The sequence below is a fragment of the Topomyia yanbarensis genome, chromosome 3 (assembly GCF_030247195.1).
Source record: "Topomyia yanbarensis strain Yona2022 chromosome 3, ASM3024719v1, whole genome shotgun sequence".
NCBI lineage: Eukaryota > Metazoa > Arthropoda > Insecta > Diptera > Culicidae > Topomyia > Topomyia yanbarensis.
The window spans coordinates 63,977,888-63,997,326 of NC_080672.1; the positions used below are offsets into that span (position 1 = coordinate 63,977,888).

Here is a 19,439-nt window from a genome sequence, read left to right on the forward strand (position 1 = left end):
TATATATATATATATATATATATATATATATATATATATATATATATATATATATATATATATATATATATATATATATATATATATATATATATATATATATATATATATATATATATATATATATATATATATATATATATATATATATATATATATATATATATATATATATATATATATATATATATATATATATATATATATATATATATATATATATATATATATATATATATATATATATATATATATATATATATATATATATATATATATATATATATATATATATATATATATATATATATATATATATATATATATATATATATATATATATATATATATATACATATATATATATATATATATATATATATATATATATATATATATATTAGTTGGGACAGTGGTCGCGTTGTGTTTATGAATTGTTCAAAATTAACATTAACTGGAAGCTATCCCTGAGAAAAAAAACCCCAAACACGTCCATGTATTGAATTTTTACAGCCTAATGCGAAACAGTTATGATTAAACTCAGAAAAAAAATGTCGTATGCTTCTTCTCAGACAATGTGTTTATTCGCTAGTTTAATCTTCTGCTTAAAACTATGCTCAGCTCAATCATTTTTTATTTACTTGTTTAAACTGACGAATGGGACAACTCTCGACAATCGGACACAAAAAATGCGATTGAACTCAAACTCGACGGAGAAATAGAAGGATAATTACTGTCTTTCGGCGTGTTGTGCTACATCGACGCAGTTGCCGCTGGCGCTGCAAATTGCAGCCCTATTGGGCTGATTAAACCGGCGAAACCATATACGATTCAGGGAACTTGAAGGAATGGTGCCCAAGAGCAAATATATTCGGCAGTAGACCGGCATTCGGAATGATATTCCACGACAGCGTAAGCGTCACATTATGATGGCCCCTGCAATAAGCAGAAATACGTTTACATCATTAACGCCCTACTAACAATCTATTTCAAATGCTTACTTTAATCCATTGCCATCATCCCAAAAGTAGTACTTTGTGTTCATGTTTTTAAAGTCCAAATTGGCGTTCTCACCCCGTAGGATAATCTTATCCCACAGAACTACCTGGTTCAATTCGTTCTGTTCCGTCTTGTACTCCGCCGTGAGGTACAGGAACAGCTGCTTCACATTCCAGTTGAACAGACCGTTCAGGTCAGTGTTCAGATCGAACGTCAGAAAACCAAGGTCATTCTTCTCTCGGGAAGCACTGAAGTCTGGAACATTTTTACTGGAAGACAAAATTAGAGGTGCTTACGTGGTCTTTCCGAATTGGCTATCATATCTTAGCTGAGCAACCTCACAATGATACTTACACTAAAACCTTCACTGTGTTAATCTTCGCATTGGTCCGATAGTCATAGAGAAAGGTGGACGCGAAGCAACAGAACGTCAGAAAGGCCAGCACGCTGAGCGAATAGGCCAGGATAGCGTTCCCTCGCGTTAACACGGTGTGCATCTTGTGTTCCGGTACGGTTCCCGAGGCTTCGAAAGTGAACGAATCAAAGCCGTTTTGCAAAGCTTATTCTACTTACTTATCACCGGCACCAATTGAAGACTAGTCACAAACAGGTTGACAAAATGTTGCTACAAGATTTCAACCGAGATTTTCTTCCGATGCCGCTTGCTAATCGAACAACGACACGAAGCAGCAAAATGTCAAACGTGTGGGAAACGAAAACAACGTCAACGAAAAGTGTCTCCAGCGACGGCGGTTTCAAGCAGGGGCAACCGAACAGGGCTGGATGTTGTTGGCTCGAATCAAAACTTGTCGAAAGTAAACAAAGTTCATTTCATATCGTCAACCTGGCGCCCAGGTGGTGAAATCTACGGAGTGCTGGAGCGTTGCCAAAAAGAATTATTTTCAGATTAAATTTTACTAAACATCCCAGTTTAACTCAGCCGGAATGCTGGCTGGTTCTAAATCGTATTCCGGCTGTTGTGACACAACCGATTCAAGTTAGAATGTTCAAGGGGTACCATTTCGATGCGGCTTAGCCGCATAACCGAGGCATAGGAACCGAAGCGGCGCAAAGCCGCTGAGGATCCGCCGGGAGAGGTGGCCACCGACATGCCGTCAGAAGCAAGCGAACCTGTGACCCACTCGTTTGCCCGGCTTACTCCAACATAGGGACTATCCCTAGTTTAAGTCCGACTGAGCGGTAGCGAAGTCGGATAGCACGCGCAAAAGCGATGTGGCGTAGCCATATTGGGTGCTGGACACAAAATAAAATTGGCAACGCTAGTAAAATGTAAACACAAATGAACACTCCGGATGAACCTATCGTCAATTGACATTTCGACGAGTTTTGATTCGAGCCAATAATATGGGCCCCTATGCTGGCAAAATGGTACACGCTACCAAAAATAACCTACAGAAGAAGTTCTCTTAACTTAAATTTAGGTACTTTTGAGCTGCGCTTCGCTTTCGCACTTATTAGTGTTGTCAAAAACAAAACGAGAGATTCGACTCAGTCGAGGTCTTTCGTGCAGTAAGGTACTTTTAAGTTGTTTGGGGTATACTCAAAATTAGGTAAATTTAACTTAAATTTAAGTAAATTAAACCGAGGACTACATATTATTGATATGGAGTCTTCGATTAAACTCAAGGTTGAGTTATTATTTTTGCCGTAGTTATATGGAAACTACCTTCAACACGGTTTACCTAATTTTACCTTCCTGCACGATACCACGAGATTGAGTCAAAAGTACTGAATTTTAGGAAGTTTTTCGGTGGCGTGTACATTGAAAATCAGCGATGTCAACCTTCCAGTTAACTGCCCGAACAGAAAGTAATATCGAAATTGATCGTAGAAACGTTGAATTTACAACAGTTTTATTTGTTAACAACAAATTTTGTTGTAACATCAATATACTTATGATGCAGTCCTTCATGCCTCCAAAATCTACAACGGAAAAACAATGTAAATCGATGTTTTTGATTTCAGAATGTATGAGAAAAGATCAATTTTTTCATTGTTACATCCCTTAACGACCCCCATTTTTCCATGTAAAAATCGGGTTTACAATGAAATTGGATGTAGAAACAACAAATGTGATTATATTTCCATTGTAAATTTTCCAGAATAACATTGTTTTTTGTTGTAATGTAACATTAAAAAATGCTGTAATACTGTTGTGCACTAGGGGCAGATCACTCTAAGAATTATAACAAATTTGCATCAAATTAGAAAAAATGCATTTAATTTCCATTTTTGCATCAGCTTTGCACTCCCTCGCAGAAAAGTTTGTTTAACAAACGTCCTACGCTGATCCACTTTGTTCGACGTTTTGTTAAATGTACACGGTTAAATAAAACAACCTGCAGAATAAGTTCTTTTAACTTACTTTTGAGTTGTGCGTCGCTTTCGCACTTATTAGTGTTGTCAAAAACAAAAAGAGAGATTCGTCTCAGTCGAGGTCTTCCGTGGAGGAAGGTACTTTTGAGTTGTTTGGGTCGAACTCAAAATTAGGTAAATTCAACTTAAATTTGAGTATAAAAAACCTATCAATGAGTTGTAATTTTTGCCGTGGTTAAATGGAAACTACCTTCAACACGGTTTACCTAATTTTAAGTTCCCCCACGATACCACGAGATTGAGTCAAAGGAACTCAATTTTAGGTAGTTTTTCGTTTCCTTGTAGGGCTAGTTTTTCTGTAGGGGTTTGACGTCTTACACGCAACGCAAACAACATTGCACGCAATGCAAAAACATTGCACGCAACGCAAAATACATTATGAATTTCTATTTTGATGGAAATAAATGCATTTAATTTCGCTGATTTTTAAAAATGCATCACAAGTGATCTGCCCCTAAGTTGTGCATTTCTATTCGGGTGGATTCTTCCAATTTTTTTACAGCATCCACCCCGAACTGTGATCTAGCCTTTAGCCAGAATCCAGCCAGGAGTGCAAGGCCAGGATTTCTGTACGCTTCCTACCACAACTTTGTCAGATGTTTTGCTCGATTCGTGCTAAAATTCTACCAGGTAGGAATTGCCATGATTTTTGCACGGTTTATTTCCTAGGTTTTGACATCTGTCAGTCGGTCCAACTAACGAATCAAATTCATTAACTGGGCAGCGGCTGTGGCCCAACCAGCGAATCACGACTGTAATTGGCTCGAATCAAAACTCGTCGAAATGTCAATTGACGATAGGTTCATCCGGAGTGTTAATTTGTGTTTCCATTTTACTAGCGTTGCCAATTTTATTATGATTACACCGGTCAATGTGGCTACGCCACATCGCTTTTGCACATACTGTCCGACTCAGATGAACCGACTGAGGCCTAGGCACCGAAGCGGCTCAGCGGGAATATCCTTAATTTAAGTCCGACTGAGCGGTTGCGAAAACGAACAGCACACGCAAAAACGATATGGCGTAGCCACATTGGGTGTGGAACCAAAATAAAATGGGCAACTCTAGCAAAATGTAAACACAAATCTTGAGCGTTTTTTCAAAAAGACATATCTGCAATGAGTGACTCTCTTTGTTTACTTTCTCTTTCGATTTGTACGGCGTCACTATAGCATTGTTCACTTATTTTGCCGTACAGATCGTAGGACGGTGGTTTTGACTAGCATATTATGCAAAGAGTTGAGGGATAAATGTTAAAGCAACCGAATTATTAACAGAAGAGAAAGTAAACAAAGAGAGTCACTCATTGTAGATAAGACGTTTTGAATAAAAGGTCTAGAAATGAACACTCCTCATGAACCTATCGTCAATAGGCATTTCGACAAGTTTTGTTTCGAACCAGTAATAGGGGGCCATACAACTTGACATCACAGCCTTGCGAAGAGCAATGACAAACCGTGTGACAATTTGGATCTGTTAAAATAAATTTAGAACACGGTGTTCCCAATGCGATGATTTAGCCACCTATTCTAAATGTTGTTTATTTGATTATGTTATTGTTTGTCACTTATGTGACACATATTGTTTTTTCTGCTTTCAGTCGTCACACATACTAAAGCTGTTCGCAATGCGATGCTATGATGTAAATTTGTTTTAAAAACAAGCCTTCGGATAATTTGGATCTGTCAAAATACATCGAGAACCCAGTGTTTCAATGGATGATTTAGCCACCTGTTCTAAATGTTGATTATTTGATTTTGTTAATGTTTGTTACTTATCTGACACATATTGTTTTTTCTGCTGTCAGTCGTCACACATACTAATGAAAAAATTAGAACCGTGTTCTATTCGTGTTTCAAATTGTGGAAAATTGAAAACAGAATAGTCGAGCTCTTTTAAATCTAATCCAAAAAATGCTCGAAAAAAAGAACTGCATCTCAGCATTGCGATCGATCTGTTTTAGTCGGTGATGTAAAATAGCCCAACAAACAACGAACAAAACTTTATTACGAGGGACCAAGCTGTACAAGAACTCGACAAGCCATTATCCATCATAATTGTTTGTTGGGAGAACAGCTCAAATAGAATGCATCAACGTTGCAAACAGCCCAAGGGTGTAATACCTGCTGCTCTTAAATTTACCCGCCGTAACTTGCCGTTTACGCACTGAGAACTAACATACAAGTAAAGTTTTCAACTTGTGTAAAAAATAAAACTGTCGCTTTGATATAACAACAGCAAGTAGCAACTTGCCACTGGCCGGCGTAACGAACGACCAGCAATCGGTATACGAGTCTTGCGTACAAACTTGGATACAATGGTGATTCACTCGTGCGAACCTGTATGCGATGGCGATTTCCAACGGATTTTCGTTCAAATGTTTACACAAGTTTTTCGGGAAAGTTTGTTCTAGCTTATTTGTCCTGTTCTCTGTGGTTTACGGTAAAAGTAGTGTTCACACCGCTGGGTAGTTGGAGTCGGTGTAACTGCGGACCCCCCGATAACTGACAGTTCACCGTGAAGAAGAATAAAACAAAAACAAAGTGTATCGAGATAGTGCAGGAAATTTGGAATTTATACTAAAATAATTAAAAGTTCAGTGTAAGGGAATGATCGGTTGAATTTAGGGAATCTATTTACGCAATTTAACCCGTAAGTAAAAATAGAATTTCAATTGATGAGAGTTTGGACAGCATAAAATAACGAACTTGCTCTTGCCTAGTTCGTATCACACGAGGACTGAGGACCCAAGGCGCAGACATTACATCGTATTGCTTTGTACGGGTATAATTTGTAAGTATCTGGAAGAAGACAAAGGAAAATTACTAATTGAAGATTGAAAATACAGGAAGAAGAAGAGGAAAGGATCAGAAAGTATCAAGGAGAATTCAGGAAGGATCGAAGTCGTAAGGAAGGAGGAAACTATTAGAGTGAGTAGATTTAGTGCAAATTATAAATCTGTAGCAATTAAGAAAATAATGGCAATATATTTTAGTTTTTGAGCTGCTCCGAATAGCTGCTGCAAAATAAATAGTGTACTCGAACAATCTCAAAAATCTAATACAGAGATTTCGGTACCCTCTATCACGATGAGCGAGAGATCCCTGGACCTAACGACGACGGCGTGTGTGGAGTGTGGAAAAACGTCCACACGGGATGAAAAGATGATTGCCTGTGACAGCTGTGATTGCTGGTTTCACATACGTTGTGTGGGATTAACAACGGTACCGAAAAAAGACAAGAAATGGTTCTGTAAGGAGATTACCTGTGAACGCGTCTTCCAGGAATACCAGAAACAGAAAAAAGCGTCTCGTACAAAGAAAATTGCGGAAGAATATGACAAATTGAGCACCAAATCGACGGATAATCGTCAACCGTTGCCCGTACCCGCTGCCGTGGAAGAAAAGTTAGAAGCGATGGAGATAGAAAATCAACGTTTGGAAGAAGAGATGGATGCGGAGATGCTGTTGAAGGAAAAGGAAATGGAGATGAAAAATGCGTTGAAAATAAGAAGAATGCGAATAGAGCAAGCGTTGCGTGAAAGAGAATTGGAAAATGATCGACTGTTGCGCGAACAAGAGATTGAAAAAAAGGAACTCGAACTTCAGCAAGAATTGCGGGAAAAGGAAGAGCATCTGGTCCGCATGAAGGAAATGGAAAGAGCGTATCGCGAGAAAATGTCCAGTGTTGACAGAGAACTACAGAAAGCAGAAATCGTTGACAGTAAAAATAAGGAGGGACAATTGGAAACGACCAAAACAAATAGGGAACCCAATTCGTCCAAGCCATCGGTTATTGGTAAGTTGACGGAAGGGAACCTAGAACGCCTCGTGAAATATAAGGAAACCAGCGAAGAAGATGAGTGCTCAAGCAGCAGCGATGACGATTCGAGCGTCAATGGCAAGGACGCTAGAGATAATGCCAGTGTTGCTCCAAGCAGACAGCAACGTGTCGGACCGAGTAGGGTGCAACTAGCTGCAAGAAGTGGCCTAACAAAGAAGCTTCCTACTTTCTCGGGGAAGCCTGAAGAATGGCCTCTTTTCTTCGGAGCTTCTCAAGCATCGAACGAAGCTTGTGGTTATACGGATGTCGAGAATTTGGTGAGGCTCCAAGACAGCCTGAAAGGTGTAGCTCTGGATGCTGTTCGGGGACAGCTTTTACTTCCGAGGTCAGTCCCAAGAGTAATCGCGAAGTTCCGTCAGCTCTACGGTCGCCCCGAACAACTCTTACAAAGCCATCTAGACAAGGTGCGAAAACTTGAACCGCCAAGAGCTGACAGGCTAGCCAGTTTCATCCCATTTGGAAACGCGGTAGAACAGCTTTGCGAGCATCTTGAAGCAGCGGAGCTTACACTGCACCTAGTGAATCCGATTCTGATCCAGGATTTGGTCAACAAGCTCCCAGATGGAGAAAAGCGCCAGTGGGTGCAGTATAAGAGAAAAAAGGAAATAGTAACACTGCGTACCTTTACCGACTTCGTCTCCAGAATCGTGGCAGATGCATGTGAGGCAAATGTCAACGTCGATTACAAATTAGATACCAGGTCTACGGCCGACACAGCCGGAAGAAGCAAGCCGAAGGAAAAAGGCGCAGTATATAATCACAGCGCGGTGAGTCAATGGGAATCCAATGTGTTTGAACGCAAGAAACAAAAACCCTGCCGTGCATGCCAGCGAGAAGATCACCGTCTGCGGTTTTGCCAAGACTTCCGCGATCTACCGCATGCGGATCGGATGCGAATTGTGACGAAATGGAAACTCTGTAACATTAGTCTCAATGATCACAGTGGTCAATGTCGCTTCAAGATTCGCTGCAACGTGGGTGAATGTAGAGAACCGCACAATCCACTAATTCATCCAATAGGAAATGTTGTAGGCATGAGTGCATACATCAGATCCGGCAGTTCCATGATGTTCCGGATGATCCCAGTGCAGATTCATTGTGGAGACAGATCACTTACTGTTCTCGCTTTCCTGGATGAAGGTGCATCCGTGACGCTAATTGAAAATGATCTGGCTGAACGGCTGCGACTCACAGGGGTGAGAGAGAAGCTGGACTTCTGACGTTTATCGTGTTGAGAAAAATTCAAGGCGAATGAACGTGTGGACCTCAGCGGTGGGCGTTTGGGACTCGGAGAAGTTTTTATTGCACACAGTTAACACTGTTGAAAAGCTGATGTTGCCTCACCAAACGTTGGACGCTAATGAGTTATCGACACAGTACAAACACATGCGCGATCTACCAATCGCATCATTCGATGGTCGACCGGGTGTACTAATCGGCCTTAACAACATCCATACTTTCGCCCCTTTGGAAGCAAGAATTGGAACGACAAGGGATCCGATCGCTGTTCGCTGCAAGCTCGGTTGGACTGTATATGGACCGCGTCAATTGAGTTCAACTTCTTCGGGCGGTTTTCTGGGGTATCATCAAGCAATATCTAATGAAGAACTGCATGATATCTTGAAGAGCCACTACTCGCTAGAAGAATCAGTGGTTAAGGTGCAAGAAGAGTCGGCTGAGGATCAACGAGCTCGATTGATCATGGAGCGAACTACGAAACGAGTGGAAAATCGTTTCGAGACGGGCCTACTCTGGAAAACGGATGAGGTGAACTTCCCAGATGGCTATCCCATGGCGTTGAAACGTCTGAAGCAGCTAAATCACCAGAGGTGTATCAAAATGTTCGGCAGCAGATAGCAGAATTTCAAGAAAAAGATTATGCTCACTTAGCGACCGAAGAAGAATTGACCGGTACCGGAAAAGATAAAGCTTGGTATCTTCCGTTAAATGTAGTCATAAATCCGAAAAAGCCCGCTAAAGTTCGACTTATTTGGGACGCGGCGGCAACCGTACAAGTGGTGTCGCTTAACACAATGTTGCTGAAGGGGCCCGACTTACTCGCGCCTTTGGTATCAGTGATCATCGGTTTTCGGGAGAGACGAATCGCCTTTGGGGGAGACATTCGAGAGATGTACCATCAACTAAAAATTATCTCAGAGGATAAGCAAGCTCAACGCTTCCTTTTTCGGAATGACAGCAGTGAGGCGCCAAAAGTATATGTGATGGATGTTGCTACCTTTGGTTCAACATGCTCTCCAGCGTCGGCACAGTTCGTTAAAAATCGTAATGCGACAGAGTATGCAATACAGTATCCTGAAGCAGCAGCAGCCATCATTGATCGGCATTACGTCGATGACTATTTCGACAGTGTCGATACGATCGAAGAGGCGATAGAACGAGCACAGCAAGTGAAGTTTATTCATGAACAGGCTGGTTTTGAGATGAGGAACTGGGTTTCGAATTCTCCGGTGGTTTTATCGGCTCTGGGCGAAAACAAATCGTCGAGGTCGGTCGTTTTTTAGCAAAATAAGCAGTCATCCAGTGAGCGCGTGCTTGGAGTGTTCTGGGATTTGAACCAAGATGCGTTCGAGTTTTACGTTACTCACCGTGCAGAGATTAAAGCGTATTTGTTTGAAGAAAAGCGGCCGACAAAGCGGATCGTTTTAAGCTGTGTCATGGGGCTGTTTGACCCATTGGGCCTGCTTTCGCCATTCACGATCCATGGTAAAATTCTCATACAACATCTCTGGCGAAATGGATGCGAATGGGACCAAGAGATCGATGAACCAAATTGGTGTTTGTGGAAACAGTGGACGGAGTTGCTGCCTAAAGTGGAAGCCCTACGCATTCCGCGATGCTATTTGGGAGATACTATGTCTTCGTCGATAGAGACGCTCGAGCTGCACATATTTACTGACGCGAGTGAAAACGCCTACGGTTGTGTTGCGTATCTACGATTGGTCGTTCATGGAGCAGTGAAGTGTAGCCTGATCATGTCACGAGCCAAAGTCGCACCACTGAAGCGCCAGTCGATCCCTAGGTTAGGATTGATGGCAGCAGTTCTGGGGGCCCGAATGAGGCAAACTATTATGGAAACGCATTCTTTGCGAATCGATCAAACCATTCTGTGGACAGATTCACGAACGGTACTGTCATGGCTGCAGTCTGACCAGCATAAATTCAAGCAATTTGTTGCGTTTAGAGTGGGTGAAATTTTGGAATTAACTCATATGCGAGACTGGAGATGGGTGCCGACAAAGCAAAATATCGCAGATGTGCTCACTAAGTGGGGTCGTAGTCCACCATTACACAACGAATCGGAATGGGTCCACGGTCCCTCAGTACTGTATCTACCGAGAGAGCAGTGGCCTTCTGCTGAAACAATCGAGGAAACCTTAGAAGAAACTAGAGGCATTATGCTGTTTCACGCGGTGGTCGAAGCCGAAACTATTTCCAGCTGGACGAAACTAGTACGCGTGGTGGCAACCGTTATGCGCTTCATCTCCAACTGTCGACGTAAAAGAATTGGTTTGCCGATAGTGACTTATCAATCATCAGAGTACCACTGTCGGTTGATCCAAGCGGAGTATTCGACAATCAAGAAACCCAATCATCCTATCTGGAAAACATAACATCACGAAAAAGTTGATCCTGCACTTTCACTACAAGTACGGCCACGCTAACAGAGAAACTGTATTTAATGAACTACGTCAAAAATTTTGGATCCCAAAGGCGCGTGCTGCTGTACTACAGGCGACGAGGGACTGCATGTGGTGTAAAGTGAATCGATGTGTACCCTTTGTTCCAATGATGGCACCGCTACCTGTTCCACGTATTACCCCTCACTTACGTCCTTTCAGTGCAGTGGCTGTTGACTATCTAGGTCCGGTCGAAGTCACGGTGGGACGCAGAAAAGATGGATCGTCGTGTTCACCTGTATGGCTATGCGAGCGGTGCATATCGATGTGGTGCACAGTTTGAGCACACAATCCTGCCTAATGGCCATCAGGCGATTCACTTGCAAGCGCGGAGCACCGGAGCAAATATTCTCTGATAACGCTACGTGTTTTCGTGGAGCAAACGCAGCGACGACGAAGATGATTCAGAAGATTAATGAAGAATGCAAGAAAGGTGATATCAACTGTTACTTCATGGCACTTTAACCCTCCTGGAACTCCGCATATGGGTGGCATCTGGGAACGGATGGTGCGATCCGTCAAAGAAGCTCTGAAAGATTTAGATGATGGATGGAAATTAACAGACGAGATCCTTTCAACGAGTCTAGCCGAAGCAGAAGACATGATTAATACTCGTCCATTAACATATGTTCCTCAGGATGACGACGGCGAAGAAGCCATCACACCAAACCACTTCTTGCGTGGAAAAGTGACCAATTTGGACATGCTTCTGGATGGTTCCGTGGACTTTGCTGAAACTTTGCGCAATGTTTACAAGCGGTCACAATATATAGCTAACAAGATGTGGGAACGCTGGCTGAAAGAATATCTGCCCTCGCTAAATCATCACACAAAGTGGTTCGACGACCAGAAGCCGCTCGAAGTTTGGTGTTCGTAGTTGATGGGAAGTTCAGGAAGAACTGGGTACGAGGAAGAGTTCACAAGGTAATCCAAGGAGCAGATGGAAGAATCCGTCAAGCAGACGTTAAGACGGCGGATGGCAAGGTGCATCGGCGTGCCGTGGCGAATCTAGCGGTGTTAGAAATTCAAAATTGTAAATCCGGATCTTCAGGATGAGCCACCAGATGTTACGGTCGGGGGATTGTTCACACCGCTGGGTAGTTGGAGTCGGTGTAACTGCGGACCCCCCGATAACTGACAGTTCACCGTGAAGAAGAATAAAACAAAAACAAAGTGTATCGAGATAGTGCAGGAAATTTGGAATTTATACTAAAATAATTAAAAGTTCAGTATAAGGGAATGATCGGTTGAATTTAGGGAATCTATTTACGCAATTTAACCCGTAAGTGAAAATAGAATTTCAATTGATGAGAGTTTGGACAGCATAAAATAACGAACTTGCTCTTGCCTAGTTCGTATCACACGAGGACTGAGGACCCAAGGCGCAGACATTACATCGTATTGCTTTGTACGGGTATAATTTGTAAGTATCTGGAAGAAGACAAAGGAAAATTACTAATTGAAGATTGAAAATACAGGAAGAAGAAGAGGAAAGGATCAGAAAGTATCAAGGAGAATTCAGGAAGGATCGAAGTCGTAAGGAAGGAGGAAACTATTAGAGTGAGTAGATTTAGTGCAAATTATAAATCTGTAGCAATTAAGAAAATAATGGCAATATATTTTAGTTTTTGAGCTGCTCCGAATAGCTGCTGCAAAATAAATAGTGTACTCGAACAAGTAGTGTGGGTAATACTAGAAAAACTCTACAAAGAGATCTGCGGAGAGAAAAACAGCATTTTGGCAAAGTGTGCCCCGGCATTGTATGGCAACACATCCAATGTTATAAGGATAGGCAGTGCTCGATTGGATTCGTTTTTTGACAGCTAAACGCGAATCCAATCGATCCAAAATGGAGTGTCCGCAGTTCTCTTTCTAGAGTTTTTCTAGGTATACCTCAGCATAGTTTACAACTTGGTTCAGTAGTTATTGTAACGAGTAATCTGCCAACGTTTGGCGATTTGCTGGTTGTTCAGTATATTTTACTGAATTTTTCAGTTTTGTTGATATATGTCAAAATTTAGGAGTTGCTTGGTAAACAATAACAGCCAGATCGGTAATTGTATTTTGAAAAACTGTTTTACGGTAGCAGAATAAGCGTAATTCGTCATTTCAAACAAAAATAGCGGAAGCATCAGATATTCTGCGCAAAATACTGAGTGGATCGGTAAAAAAATTATGGCGAATGGCAAAATCGAAAATAAGTGTGTAATACCCACTGGGTATACAAATACTTATTGCTACCTATTGGGTACTTTACTTTAACAGTGTAGGTTTTTGACATTGTACATTAATGGGACGTTTATTTTTCATGATCCCCGGTCAAAAATCGACCAAAGCTATTTTGACAATGCTGGCAGTTCTTTCAAAACAAATTTTACGATAATATAAACACGAGTGTTTAATAAATTACAAATTTTTCAAGTTTTCTTCGTAATTTTGGAACAACTCGTAGGTTTTTTCACTTGAAACTAGTCGCCCTTTGGCGGAATTACAGCTGTAACATGGTAAGTGATACATTTGTTGGAATATGGCACTTTTATTGCGATTTGATATCGAATCTAACCTTAATGCCTGTCGTGTTTTGCTTTGCTATGGCCATGCACGGAATCGTATAAACAACAGGGCAAAAAGAAGTTCATTGACAAAAAGAAAGCGGTCACTTTCCGTCTCGTGAACCGTAGCCAGCAGGATCCGCTATTTGTGGACGAAAATGCTCCCCAGCATGTACTGGTACCAGTATCCGCGCCCAGTAGAGACGATCCACGAGCTTCCGGTGTTGCTTCCAGGGCATCGAATTCCGCTGGGAAGGTAAAATAGTATTAATGCTGGAGCGATATTTATTATTCTAATACATGTTTCATTCAAATATAGATCGATACGGATAAACGCCGAACCGAGCAGGCTAAATTTGGAATCTACTTCGACGATGATTACGATTATTTGCAACATCTGCGTGAACCTGGCCGGAACGAGGTGTACTGGGAACCGGTTCAGCCCTCCAAGACGGCTGGCGCAGAAAAAGTCAGCATTCAGTTACCGAGTTCGGTGTTTGCCTCCGAAGTCGAAGAGCAAGACGGTCTCATGAAAAAGAAAGCCCTACAACGACCGGGACCACGTCCGGATTGGGACCCGGACGTTGTGGCAGCACTAGACGAGGACTTCAATCACGATGATCCGGTCAATCAGCTTGAGGATAACTTTATGGAACTGGCTATGGGTGGCGATGGGGAGGCTATGGATGATGATGATGATGGTTTGTTTGGCGAAGACAGCGAAGGTGAAGAATATGGGAGCGATATAGATTCTAATGAGGCAGGGATGTCGGGTGACAATGAAGAGCTTGACGGTTTGGGTCCGTTGAAATTTGACCGTGAGGAAACAAAGTCTAGATTCACGGAATATTCTATGAGCAGTAGCGTGATCAGAAGGAATGAGCAGCTGTCTCTGTTGGATGATCGATTTGAAAAGTTTTACGAGCAGTACGATGATCCCGAGCTAGGGGCCTTGGATTGTGAGGACATCGAAGGACATGTCGATATTAACGATGGCGTACTGCTGCAATACGCGGAACAGTACAGGAAGGAGCGGGATGAAAAGTACGATATAGCTTATGATAAGCAGTGGGATAAAGAACGGTAGGGACATGCATAATAATGTAAGGATAATAATTTACGTTCGATTTTCTAGCATTTTGAAACTGCAGGAAGTATCTTCCGACGAAGAAGAAATGGTCGAACTTGAGGTCGAAGATGAAGCACAGAAAAAGTGGGACTGCGAAAGTATTCTTTCTACCTACAGTAACATCTACAACCATCCGAAAATGATTGAAGAACCGAAAAAACGAAAATCAGTTCCCAAAATCACCATCAACCCGAAGACCGGTTTACCCATGAACGCTCTCGGGACCGATAGTGGAAAATTAACTGTAAAATCTCTAGCGAAGCTGGACCACGAAGAAAGGTAAGCGTTCGGTATGATCCGGCCCCGAATGTTTCTTCTTAAGATTTCTGATTTACAGCGTCGTATCCAAACCGGCCACCGGCCCGAAGTCGCTTTGTGCCGGAAGTGTGATTTCAACCTTGAGTGTACTCTCGATACGGCCGAAGGATGAATCGCCTGAGGAGAAACGGGAACGGAAAAAGCTGCTCAAAGAATACCGAAACGAACGGAGGATAGAACGGAAGGCCAACACAGCCGCTTTCAAGCAAGAGAAGAAACAGCAGGAAATGAATCAGCTCAATAGTCGAGCGAATGCTGGCGTGAAGATTGTTTGAAAAGAAGATGGTATCAAGTTTCATCTGTTCGAGGAAATTTATGCTGTACGTGTTTGTTTGAATATATATCAATAAATAGATTCAAATATGTAATTGATTCTCGGATTTCAATATATTATGGGTACTCTAAATAGGGGACGTCGTCGTGGGTAATGAAGACAGTATGTTAGTTTTCGGTGAATTATGTATTGAGCCCTATCTAATATCTAATAACCAGAAGTATTTTTTCAATCATTAGGTGTCGACTGTCTGTGGTAGTAGGACCTTTTTCGAATAAATGTTGGGCGATTTAGGATTCTATCAAATTAATTATTTGTAAAGGACAAATCAAGATTTAAGTGTAAAAAATGTAAGGCTTCAGTGTCAAAGAACTTCGATTAAAGTAAGTTTCAATCAATATACATACAGTTCTATATAATTCCTTCTACTTATATTACAATAACGTCAATAATTATTCACAAGTCATCGCAATAATTGTATCGGAGTTATTTCTTCTCCTGCTTCTCCAGCTCCTTTAAAGCATTTAGTAGTTCGATGTCCCTTTTCTCGCGTATCGATCGGATGCAATTGTTCAAATCCTCTCGGTCTTTTTTGTTCTCCGGCGGGTAGATCTGTCGTTTCGTTTCGGTCACCCATTTTTCAAAATACTCCGGCTGATTGAACCAATGGAACATCGCTACCGGGAAGGTCATGTACAAAGCCATCTTGCCTACCTCTAGCGCCCATCCACCCATTTCGTGATAAGTCTTATTTGGCGAAACTGTAATGAAATTGCAATGTGAAATTATTTTTGAACGATAACGGAAGGTAAAAACTTACTTTATCAAGTTATATAAAAATATGCTACTGGAATAAAAATGTTTTCAATGTTTATTATTTACGGGATAGGCTAGGTGTGGAATTGGATAATTTTTGACATTCGACTTCGACCACTTCGACTCGTAAAACTGACAGCACAAATGCTGTTAGTTTAATAATCGATCAAGAACTCGAGCTCAAATCACACGTGCCCGCGTGTTTTGATTCCACGATAAGTTAATAACACAGTTTCGTTTCTCTTCTAACAATTTCAAAAGTTTTCAAAAAATGGGAGGAAATTCTAGAAAGTTTAAAAAAGCCGAGAAAAGTAAAATCAAGTTAAAAGGAGCAAAACTTCCGAAAGGCACGAATGTTACGAAAACCAATTTCAAAGTGCGTAAAATCGTACTGCCGGATCAGATTAAACAGCGCAACCTGACCGATGCGGCCGTCCTTTCTAACCGAAGTTTAACAGTAAAGGTGAGTAGATGTCCTGTCCTGTCTACCATTTTCGCATGTTCAAGTTTAAATCTGTTTGCAAACAGGATTGCTTAGCCAAATTGAAACACACCAATCAGACAGCCAAATGCGACGGACTTCGAGGGCTACGAGAGATACTTTTAAAACTTCCAACCGAGGTAACGGAAAAACATCTTAGTGCTGCTATCAAATCGGTGGCAAGCATTTCGATCGATCTGGAGCGGGAAGTCCGCCGGGATTGCTACAAAACATTGGCTCTTCTGTTTGCGTCTGCCCGACAGGAGAACGTGGTTCCATTCTTTGATGTTCTGCTGTCCTTTCTGCGCTGTGCCATGACACATATTCAACCAAGAATTCAGGAAGATTCGTTGCTTCTGTTGGATACCTATTTGCAGTATTTACCACAACTGGTGCTGCTGAATAAAGATAAAATTTTCCCCCAATTCCTGGACATGATTTCAAAACTCAGAAATGAGTCAAAACCAGAACGAACTCTAACGCTCAGTTTGAACAAACAGTCCACCAATACCAAATGGCGAACTAGGGTCCTGATGCGACTGATTGGTATGCTAAAGATTTTAATTGATCACAAAATTGGCTTAGCTGACCAGAATGACGAACGAGGTGATCCGGAACCGATGGATACAGCAGATGATAACAATCCGTAGGTTCAAAACTTTGGCACTTTTTATGTAAAACGCTAATCTCATTTTTTCAGCTTTGCGGCCAAGTCGTCCCTAAATTTGAACCGCACCTTCAAAGTCAACAACGTATATGACAGCAACTCCGTAAACAACTTCTCTTTGGTGCGTTACCGATTACATGAACCGTGCCCTCTTCCGTTTCTGTTCCGTAAATCAATAGGCGAAGGAAAGATCGCCCTATCGGATCAGATCGACGAAGGTCGTAAGCTCAAAACCTACGTACAGATGCTAATGCCCCTGTTGTTCGAATCCTGGCTGGAAGTTCGCCCGGCGGCCAGCCAAGGAAGTTCGGCCGAGCACGGCCTTTCTCAGGAAGCGGCAACAACGTTGAACTTGCTGCTGGACATTGCCATCCAACTGTGGGATTTGGTCGTATTGTACGGTCGAGAAACTAACAACTTCGATATGACTAAATGGCTTCGCGAGCAGTACGCAGAACATTTCAATGATCATATCCTTAATGGATTCCCCTACTATCAGAATGCTTCTGCTTCCGGGAACAAGTCTCGATCTAAAGGACATCCTCAAAATGACGAATCCCAAAACTTGGATGAAAAGTGTTACCAGCAGAATTTCAACATCTGCTATTTCTATTGCTGTCTAAACGAAAATTTCCGGTCCGATCGCAATAAAAATTATGATAAAGTAGTCAATTATGTTGAAAGCTGCATTAGCCAATGGAAATTTCGTTCACCGGAGCTTAGCGCTCAGTTACTGAAAATACTTCGCTACATGCTTTTGGAAACGAATTGTGTAACGGTTAATCAAAATACTCGCGGGCTGTTGAAAACGCTGCTGGAGGTTTACATTCAAGCCAAACTGCCACAGGAAACCAGAAACCGGATACTGATTCTCTTTTGCGATATCATAGTTCAGAACGATAGACTCTGGCGCGAGTATGGGTAAGGTTATTCAGCAACTAATTCCTATTTTCAATAGTTACAACCAATTCTTTGTAGCCAAGAAATTTTCACCCTGTGGTTACAAATGCTTCCCAATTTACTCAAGAAACCGGCAATCGATTTGAATGTCCTAAAAGCATTGCTCTGTCTGGCGAAACAGAAGAATGCCGTATTCGTGAAAAGTTTGGAGGAGAACGTTGAAGAGATCGTCCGTAATCTGTCTCTGATCAAGGTGATCAATGAACAGTACGAAAACGAAGGAAAAGTCCTGATAGTCAATTTGATTTTCTGGATCGGACAACGCGATGTGCTGGAAAGGCTGCTGGAGGGCCAACGAGTCAAGGAAATGGAACTGAACGATGGAATGAAAGCATATTTTCAGAGTACATTACAATCGCGGTTAAAGTATTTGAAGTGTTAGAATTTGATTAAAATAAACGGAAAAAAATACTAGTATGAGCTGATTTTGAAGTTTTTCCCAGGTTTGCGAATGAGTCTAATTTCTTAATAGACGATACGAGAGAACTTGGATATCCGATTGATCGCAATTGAGAATTGACAATGCGTGAGAAGGACCGAAAACTAGTTATGTTGCAGAAGTCATAACAGCATGAAAAACAAATGTTTTATTGTTATGTTTATTGGTTTTAGTTAATGGACATTTTATTGATAACTTTAATATACATAGTAATATGGGGCGAAGTAAAGTATGTATAACACCAATGAAGATATGACACAAGGCGCCAAGAGCATACTAAAATCTAGAAAAACTCATAATAAGAGAACTGCGGAGAAAAAAAACAGCATTTTTGGCAACGTATGCCCCGGCATTGTATGGCAACACGTCCAGGAAAGGCAATGTTCGATTGGATTCGTTTTTTGACAGCTAAACGCGAATCCAATCGACCCAAAATGGAGTCTCTGCAGTTCTCTTTCTAGAGTTTTTCTACTAAAATCCTGTCGATCCTATTTTTCATTGGATTGTCTGCTCTAGTCCCAGACAGCAAATACCCGGTCAAACCATTCGGAATTTGATTCGGAATCCTGAATGGGGTCAGTATGGATTCCAAATCAAATGCAACAACCGATTCTGAGTCGGAATCGGTTGTTGCATTTGATTTAGATTCCATAATGACTCAATTAATGGCGATTTCGCTTGAACCTGAAACTGAGTCAGGTTCTAACCCCAACTGCTGTCAGTTCATACATTTTGACAGCAGTTGGGGTTAGGAACTGACTCAGTTTCGCTTCAAACGAAAACCACATAAGAAATCCGAACCGGTTCCGAAATGAGTTTAACTGCCCACTGAGACGTCCAAAAAATTGTTTCAAAATTGTTCAACA

At 41.4% G+C, this 19,439-nt stretch overlaps 5 protein-coding genes across 10 annotated transcripts; 3 read left to right on the forward strand and 2 right to left on the reverse strand.

Annotated features, from left to right (window-relative positions):
* Positions 1-562: 562 nt before the first annotated feature.
* Positions 563-1,717, reverse strand: LOC131692255 (signal peptidase complex subunit 3). Its single transcript, XM_058979210.1, has 3 exons — positions 1,354-1,717; positions 1,002-1,268; positions 563-936 (listed from the first exon to the last, which is right to left on the reverse strand). Exons 1-3 carry the CDS (start codon positions 1,494-1,496, stop codon positions 807-809), a joined length of 540 nt encoding a protein of 179 aa, XP_058835193.1. The 5' UTR covers positions 1,497-1,717; the 3' UTR covers positions 563-806.
* A 4,138-nt stretch (positions 1,718-5,855) lies between these two features.
* On the forward strand, positions 5,856-12,614 carry LOC131688749 (uncharacterized). Of its 6 annotated transcripts, none has more exons than XR_009305297.1 (3): positions 5,856-12,219; positions 12,290-12,360; positions 12,416-12,614. XR_009305297.1 is itself a non-coding variant. In XM_058973235.1 (3 exons), exon 3 carries the CDS (start codon positions 6,486-6,488, stop codon positions 8,457-8,459), a length of 1,974 nt encoding a protein of 657 aa, XP_058829218.1. In that variant the 5' UTR covers positions 5,856-6,189; positions 6,245-6,326; positions 6,392-6,485; the 3' UTR covers positions 8,460-12,614. The 6 variants fall into 6 exon arrangements, 3 of the variants coding, with proteins under 3 accessions (XP_058829218.1, XP_058829219.1, XP_058829217.1); XM_058973235.1 differs by having other exon boundaries at positions 5,856-6,189; positions 6,245-6,326; positions 6,392-12,614; XM_058973236.1 differs by having other exon boundaries at positions 5,856-6,048; positions 6,119-6,189; positions 6,245-12,614.
* Positions 12,615-13,250: 636 nt separating this feature from the next.
* On the forward strand, positions 13,251-15,304 carry LOC131688751 (protein LTV1 homolog). The gene is made up of 5 exons (XM_058973237.1): positions 13,251-13,441; positions 13,560-13,745; positions 13,809-14,572; positions 14,625-14,897; positions 14,956-15,304. Exons 1-5 carry the CDS (start codon positions 13,439-13,441, stop codon positions 15,209-15,211), a joined length of 1,482 nt encoding a protein of 493 aa, XP_058829220.1. The 5' UTR covers positions 13,251-13,438; the 3' UTR covers positions 15,212-15,304.
* A 290-nt stretch (positions 15,305-15,594) lies between these two features.
* Positions 15,595-16,165, reverse strand: LOC131688752 (protein PET100 homolog, mitochondrial). Its single transcript, XM_058973238.1, has 2 exons — positions 16,031-16,165; positions 15,595-15,971 (listed from the first exon to the last, which is right to left on the reverse strand). Exon 2 carries the CDS (start codon positions 15,943-15,945, stop codon positions 15,697-15,699), a length of 249 nt encoding a protein of 82 aa, XP_058829221.1. The 5' UTR covers positions 15,946-15,971; positions 16,031-16,165; the 3' UTR covers positions 15,595-15,696.
* Positions 16,166-16,189: 24 nt separating this feature from the next.
* On the forward strand, positions 16,190-18,728 carry LOC131688748 (testis-expressed protein 10 homolog). Its single transcript, XM_058973233.1, has 4 exons — positions 16,190-16,489; positions 16,555-17,153; positions 17,208-18,095; positions 18,153-18,728. The coding sequence occupies exons 1-4, from the start codon at positions 16,298-16,300 to the stop codon at positions 18,514-18,516; spliced, it is 2,043 nt and encodes a 680-aa protein (XP_058829216.1). The 5' UTR covers positions 16,190-16,297; the 3' UTR covers positions 18,517-18,728.
* Positions 18,729-19,439: the final 711 nt, after the last annotated feature.